This window comes from Sinocyclocheilus anshuiensis, unplaced genomic scaffold, assembly GCF_001515605.1.
Source record: "Sinocyclocheilus anshuiensis isolate Anshui unplaced genomic scaffold, SAMN03320099.WGS_v1.1 scaffold77, whole genome shotgun sequence".
In the NCBI taxonomy this organism is placed as follows: Eukaryota; Metazoa; Chordata; class Actinopteri; order Cypriniformes; family Cyprinidae; genus Sinocyclocheilus; species Sinocyclocheilus anshuiensis.
The window spans coordinates 15,104-23,533 of NW_015537941.1; the positions used below are offsets into that span (position 1 = coordinate 15,104).

An 8,430-nucleotide genomic window follows, 5' to 3' on the forward strand; every position below is an offset into this window, starting at 1 on the left:
GACAGACAGATAGACAGATAGATAGATAGATAGATAGATAGATAGATAGATAGATAGATAGATTACGTCTTGTTTTCTGACATTATTTTTGTATATGTATATAAAAATACCTTCAGTTGGGTAAGAAAATAATCTAGTTTTCCCTTTGAATTAAACATACATTTCTTTCTTTCATTCTTTGTTTCTTTTTTCAGAAAACCAGACTTAATATATATATTATAATTATTACAACCACAAAGAACACCCTAGTAACTGCATACCAATGCCCTGGAAACCACACAGAACACCACTGCAACCACATAGCAACGCCCTGGCAACAACAAAAAACATCATAGCAACTGCATAGCAACACATTAAAACACTCATAACACCCTAGCAACCACATAGCAACACCCACTTATCAACTGGTGAGTATTTCAAATGTTAAATCCTACAGAAGACAACCATCAAGAACAACCATCAAAAACATTAGAGCAACTGCATAGCAACACAGTAAAACACTCATAACACCCTAGCAACCACATAGCAACACCCACTTATCAACTGGTGAGCATTTCAAATGTTAAATCCTACAGAAGACAACCATCAAGAACAACCATCAAAAACATCATAGCAACACATTAAAACACTCATAACACCCTAGCAACCACATAGCAACACCCACTTATCAACTGGTGAGCATTTCAAATGTTAAATCCTACAGAAGACAACCATCAAGAACAACCATCAAAAACATTAGAGCAACTGCATAGCAACACAGTAAAACACTCATAACACCCTAGCAACCACATAGAATCACCTGGTTATCAACTAGTCAGTATTTCAAATGTTAAATCCTACAGAAGACGACCATCAAGAACAACCATCAAAAACATCATAGCAACACATTAAAACACTCATAACACCCTAGCAACCAAATAGCAACACCCACTTATCAACTAGAGAGCATTTCAAATGTTAAATCCTACAGAAGACGACCATCAAGAACAACCATTAAAAACATCATAGCAACTGCATAGCAACACATTAAAACACTCATAACACGCTAGCAACCACATAGCATCACCTGGTTATCAACTAGAGAGCATTTCAAACACTAACTCCTTCAATAGACTGGGTTTTGGGGAAGTGGCCACACGTGTGATCTCAGTGAGGGAATAACGCGGCAATGGCTGATGAAGTCATCAACACACTCGCGCGCATGGGCCCTGTCAGCCATGCCGTGGCTTTTTGATCATATGTGACAGCTGTTTCCTCTCGTACTTTGTGGCTACGTGAGAAAGTCATCAGACTTTGTTGTCGCGCGATGAGATCTCAAACCGCGACAGCTGCTGCCCCAGGTGTAGCTGATCCACAAATGGAAATGAATATATATGTTTTTCACTTGGCTTTGCTCCCGCGGTCAGGGTGGAGACTGTCGCTGACATGAATTTGCATCACTCCTGCAAAATATAAATAAATATATATATATATATATATATATATATAAGGGCTTAATCCACACACACGCGAGTGCTGCAGTGTCGCCATGGAAACCGCGGGAGGAAAAAAATGCGATGTACTGAGTGCTGTCTGGGGCTGGATATTTTTAGGCGATGGAGAGGAAGAAACTGGGAAGAGAGAGAGAGAGAAAGTGAGAACTGATGGAGGACTAGAGAGAAAGTCATTCCTGGTGAAGTTTAGACTAGTTAGTTGATCAAGACTCGTACATACATACGTGTTAACACTGATCATTAAAATTGGTTAGCGAAAGAATATGCCTTGTTGGAGCCACAGTGTAATGGTTAGCACACTGGTGATTTGATTTTTTATTTTTTATTTGAATTTTGTTTTACAGCAGATTATTTCAGGTTAAGTAACTAAGAACTGTTTTTTTATGTATCGTTGAAATTTTTTTTTCTTTTGGAACAAAAAATAAATTTGGATAATAATATACAATAGTAATAATATATTTGTTATTATTGCCACATTTTTGCAGGATTTATTGCAAATATAAATAGTTTTATGCATTTTTAATGCATTTTTGTATAGTTTTATTTATGTTTTTGAAACAAAAAATACATTTGTATAATAATAATAATAATAATATCTTTTATTGCCACATTTTTGCAGGGTTTTTTTTTGTTGTTGCATTTTTATGTTGTTTGATTTATGCTTTTTGGAATTATACATTATGTATATTACTACTACTAATAATAATAACTTAACTAATTAATATTTTGTATTATTAATATTATTATTGCCACAATTATGCAAGTTTTTTCCCCAAATAAAAAGTTATGCATTTTTTCCCCCTTTTTTATGCTTTTTGGAACACAATACAATATGTATATTACTAATACTAATAATAACTTAACTAATTAATATTTTATACTAATAATAGCACTAATAATAACTTAACTAATTCATATTTAATACATTTGTAATATTGTTATTATTATTACCAATATTAATAATTCATATTATTAACATTATTTTTATGTGCCATATTTATGCAGTTTTTTACCATATAATTAGTCACAATATTGTTTTGTATTAAAATATTTTATATAACGTCTGATAACTTATACAAAAATGTACACATATGCAAATGTTATACTTATAATAGGAATAGTAGTAATAATGATAGTAATAATGTGCCATATTTATGCTTTTTTTGGAATGTAGTCACAAATTACATAGTTTCTGAAAACTGTTGATTTGAAAATGAAATTATTTTATTATTCTTAAATAATGCATAATTATTTGTGGATTTTTTTGCAAATTAAAATTCTAAAAGTGCAAATCTATTGGTAAAACAATTTCAAATTTCTCATAAAGGGATTAGACATTCATATTCAGAAGAATGTATATATATATATATATATATGCATGTGTGTATGTATGCATGCATGTGTATATATATATATATATATATACACATACATATGTATATACATATGCATGTATGTGTATATATATATACAGTGGGGAAAAAAAGTATTTAGTCAGCCACCAATTGTGCAAGTTCTCCCACTTAAAAAGATGAGAGAGGCCTGTAATTTTCATCATAGGTATACCTCACAACCATCAAGAAAACCTTATAAACGTATAGCAGCAAGTGTTTTTTACAGACCAGAACCATTTATATATTTCTTCAGAAAATGTGCAAATCTACTTGCTAATGTCTGTTTGTGTCTGCAGAGAAGCAGAGAGCTCGGTGTGTGTTCAGACAAACACTACAGCCGGTTACCTGCAGGCCGTGGACTCGGCCGGGACCCCCCTGTGTCTGTCCTGCCAGAAGCCCAGCGGGGAGCACCGCGGCTGGGCAGGAGGCTTCTGCAGCCCTGCCTGTATGGAGGACTTCCAGCTGCGCTCCAATCAGGGCTACATGCGCGCCCGCGTGCTGGAGACGGAGCAGGGTGTGTGTCAGCACTGCGGACTCAATGCCCACCAGCTGTACGTGCAGGTCCGGGACGCCCCGCGCACACACCGCAAGGAGATGCTGGACAACACCTGGCTGGCACAACTCCCTCTCAAACAGGTTGGGCTCATTTCTAGGAGCCTCATCTGCAAATTTGGCCATATTTCTTTCTTTCCATCCATCCATCCATTACATGCTAAAGTTGCTCAAACTCTTCAATGTGCATATTCTGGTCTTTTTTTTTAACTGAAATGCAATGCGCAAGACAGTTTCAGTATTTTTACCTTAATTAAAACAGTCACAGCACTCTCCCAGCTATTAGATGTCAAGACTAGGATAAATATAACAAAAAATAAAGACATTTTTTATTATCCCCTTTTGTGGATTGTATAATAAAAAAAAATAGCAGACTGCCATTGTTATTACTTTTAGTATTTTTAAGTTGAAATGCCTTCTAAAAAATGTAATGCATAAATATGCCACAAAAAAATATTATCATTAACAATACTTGTGGCATGTTGTTATTATTTGTCAATGTTAAAAATAGTAGCCAGTATTGTTGTTAATAACAAGAAATATTCAGTAATAATAATAATAAATATGCTACAAATAATATTTTTACTAATTAAAAAAACTAAGATGCCACAAAATAATAATATTATAATTTTAATAACAACAACCATAAAAGCATTTCAGTTAAAAATTTAATGCTTACCTAAATATGCTTCAAAATATTAATAAAATAATATTGTTTTGTTGTTGTTATTATTAACAAGTATTATTATCATTTTTAATAACAATAATTATAAAAGCATTTAAGCTGAAATGTCTTAATGTAATGCTTGCCTAAATATGCTTCAAAATATTAATAATTATTATTATTATTAATTGCATATTTGTATTATTTATTGTTATTGTTCTTAATAATGTTATTTTATTATAAATAGCTATTGTTATTGTTAACAACAAATAGTAATAAATGCCACAAATATTATTAGCATATTTCTTTTAACCAACATAAATGTCACAAAATAATATTATCATTCAAATATCATCAAGTATTTTAATAATGATAGTAAATATAATATTTGTAGGAAATGTTCATTACTTAATTATTCATTATTAATAATAATAATAATAATAATAGGTATTATCATTAGCAGCAGCATCATCTACTCTTCATAGATCTTTTTCTTATTTTTTCTTTCTTTAGAATCTTCTTTAAAAAGTAATCTCTGAGTTTCATCCATGTCCACAGAAGAAGTCGATTGCCCTCCTCGTAGCTCCTGCTCAAAAACTTCCTCCAGTAGATTCTGTGAGAGGTGTACGTAGCACCGAGACTAATTTCGTCTGGGAAGTTGGCCAGAGTTTGGGGAAAAGCGCGCATTAGTCACTTCCAAAAGCACATTAGTCGGAATTATCCCCAAACATTTGCGAGTAACTCGGCAGATGCTGCATTTTATTGAAAAAATATTGCTTACAGTGAAAGCTAAATAAAGATGGCCTGTTTAGCTTGCAGAAGCAATAAGAGCATCGCGGCCTTGGGCATCTGCTCTCTGACTCTCTCTATAGAGTTATCATCAGTGCCGTTCACACTCTCTCTCTCTCTCACACACACACACAGCCGTCCTTTCCTCCCCGGAGCATCCAGCGTTAACACAACGCCTAGTCTGTCTGATTGCCATTGATTTTTCCCACAGTGCATTGCTACGAGGTGTAGGTTTGATTTTTCTTCAGCTTTTCTGTTAGAGCCCCGAGCGGCAGCGGCCTGATCAATAACGCGCTTTAAGCTCCAAGTGCCCTCTCCGCACAAACAAGCCTGCTGTCGTACACGCAAAGCATTATTACGGAGAAACCTTTGTGCGTGTTCGCAGTTTCCTAGCATTAGCATGTGTTTTGGCGCGTACGCGTTGACTTATTGACGCCCAAGGTCCAGTAAGGAAGCATCCCGCTCTCGTAGTGCGAGGTTATCGTCCGTGTCGCGACCCTTGAGATTCAGGATAATTATCGTCCGGCTCTGCTGAGGGGCAAGGAGAGGATTGATTGGGTTTTCTCCAGAGAGCGCCGCGCGCTGAAATGCCAGCGCTTGGGCTTGGGCCTCGCGTTCCCAGCGTTGATCGTCCACTCGTGATTTCCACTCCAGCTTTAATCCTGCTGAACACGTGGAGTCCTTCGCCGCGGCGGTCTGCTGGAATAAAGGGAATTATAGAGTTTCCCGACGGGCTATTCTGAGCTCTTTCATGTAGCGGTTCAATAAAACAACAGGAATAAAAGGGATCTACACACAGCAACAACACTGTTAAGACACTCAAGACTCTCTCTGGGTGGTGGAGTCTTTCAAGTGCTGTATTCTTTAAAAGATAGACTCATACTTGGATTAATATCAGTATTCATCGATTATCAGTAGTTTTGATCCTTTAATATTGCGTTCAACAGAAAACAACAGAGTCAATTTAAGTATGATTATTTAAGTTGTGGTGGTTCTTATTAATAATTAAAATATTTTTCATTCTTTTTAGGATAATACTTATAATTTTAATAAGTATTATTTTTGTTAATAGAACAAAGAACTGTTAATAATTATAACATGAGTAATTATTATTAATGATTACAACACGTATACATTTTTTATTTTTTATTAATGGCAATGTTTTTATTAAAGTATATTATTATTATTTCAACAATATTTGTAATAAATTAATGCAAATACAATTTTTTTTATATCAGTATTCTTATGAAAAATTAACAATATTTTTTATTAAATATTGTTAACTAATAGTGTTGTTTTTGTTTAGTTATTGTTATACAATTGAAGTTTTTGTTCTAAAAAGCAACAAATCAATAAATAAAATGGGTTCTGCATATCGGTTACTGGACACTTAGACATAAAAATAATCTGTATTGTATCGGTCATGAGAGAAATATTTGAAGATCTATTTGATTTGTCTGACATGGTCTGTGTTTACATGTCGCAGCTGAATGAAATGATTCAGAGTCCCGTTGAAGGACAGTTCTGGCAGGTGGACCACATTAACCCCGTGTACAGAGGAGGAGGACAGTGTTCCCTCGAGAACCTTCAAACCCTTTGTACCGTCTGCCATCGGATGGTACATCATTTCATCCACACACACACACACACAAAAATGCATATTTGGAATTTATTTCATATTTTTACATTTATATTTATGTAATTTATTTTAAAATAAAAACATTTTAAGTTATATATAAAATGTATACAATATTTATATAAATATTTTAAACATGAATTTTTAAAAACAATAATAATTACTATTTAGTAGTGCTGTCAAATGATTAATCGCGATTTATTGCATCCAAAATACAATTTTTTGTTTACATAATATATATGTGTGTACTGTGCATATTTATTATGTATATATAAATAGAAACACATGCATGTATATATTTAAGAAAAATGTTATGTTTATATATCAAATATATTTATACAAATTAAATTATACGAATATAAATATATACATGTAAATGCATGTAAATATTTTTTAAATATATACAGTATGTGTGTATTTATTTATACATAATAAATATACACAGTACCCACATATGTTATGTAAACAAAAACTTTTATTTTGGATGCTATTAATTGCGATTAATCGTTTGACGTCACTAATATATCGTTTTATTTATTAATGCTTACAATATTTTATTTTAATTATTTGAAACATTTTAAGCGCACTATAAATATTGTTTTATTTATATAAATATAATACAATAATAATAAAGTATGTTGTTTTATTGTATTGTTATTAATGATTACAACATTTATTAAGTGGATATTTTTATTGTTTTAATTAAAATATTACTGTTATTGTTATTAATTGTTTTATTTAATATTAACTGATTTAATTAATTATTAAATTAAATAATTTCTTTTTATTTATTTATTATTATTATTTAATTTTGTTTAATGTACAGTGTTTAAAATAAAGACAGAATTGAAATACCATTATTTAATTTTTACATTTATATTCAGCATTTAATTTGAATATGCAACACATTTGTAGTATTTCGTGGTGAATCTGTGCTGGGTTTGTTTTGCAGAGGACCGCACAGCAAGCCAAAGACAGAAGTCAGATGAAACGAGACCAAGCCGCCTCCAAACTGGCCTCTGACATCACACGATTCTTCATCAAGAAATGAGCCGTTCCGTCTGCAACTATTAAAAACACATATTCAGAGCTGTTGCCTTGGAAATGACCCGCCTGCCAGAGGTGTTATTTACCAGCATCTGCAGTGTTTGAGGATTGTAATTTAGCCGATTGGGTAGCTGTTTTTAATCACTGCTCTCAGCAAGAGACAAAATAACTTTTATATTCGATGTGTTCAACCATAAATTAAATAAAGTCACTAAATAAACATGTTCCATTCACATTCAGTCGTCATGTTCTGCATTTAAACAAAAAGCGTTGGTCTTATTCTGCGTGTAAAACTAACTCTTTGGATGGTGAACTATGTGTTGCAGGTTTAGCGCGAGTGCTGCAGGACGTGTTGGCGTGAGATGTTTCCAGTGTCTGCTGGGTTTTTTTGGGTCAGTGCAGAGATAGGAGGCTGTGTGGAGCAGCTGTCAGGCAGGACAGGATGTTCACTTTCACTCGTGTCTATAGAGCGTGATAAAGCTTATCTCTCCTACACGAGAGACACTGAGAGGCAGATTGGCACGAGATGCGGGGTAGGTTATTCTTATACTGCTGAATACACGTACAAGACACGGGATGTTCGTTGCATGCACATTTGAGACAGCTTCACGTTTGATTTGTTTCGTGGGGTCGTTTTATACTATCTTGATAGTGTTTCGAATTTGATCAAATTCAACTGGAGAAAAACATTACCCAATTAAATGAGTGAAATAAAAGCTCTCTTTTCCATGCTTACGTACATAAAATAATAATGATAGTAATCATAAAAATAATAAATATTTAAATTTAATATTATATTTTTTTAATTACTGTGTGTATACACATATTTCTATATTAAATATATAATTTTTTTTT

The 8,430-nt window shown here is 33.1% G+C and overlaps 1 protein-coding gene across 1 annotated transcript in view; it reads left to right on the top strand.

Annotated features, from left to right (window-relative positions):
• Window positions 1-7,803, top strand: part of LOC107663643 (DNA annealing helicase and endonuclease ZRANB3-like) — a gene marked incomplete at its 5' end in the record, with an annotated part of 21,075 nt that extends 13,272 nt beyond the window's left edge. The window contains 3 exons of the mRNA XM_016453884.1: window positions 3,184-3,523; window positions 6,379-6,510; window positions 7,481-7,803. Of these exons, the coding sequence (XP_016309370.1) occupies window positions 3,184-3,523; window positions 6,379-6,510; window positions 7,481-7,579 (571 nt within the window). The remainder of the gene's footprint in view (window positions 1-3,183; window positions 3,524-6,378; window positions 6,511-7,480) is intronic.
• Window positions 7,804-8,430: the final 627 nt, after the last annotated feature.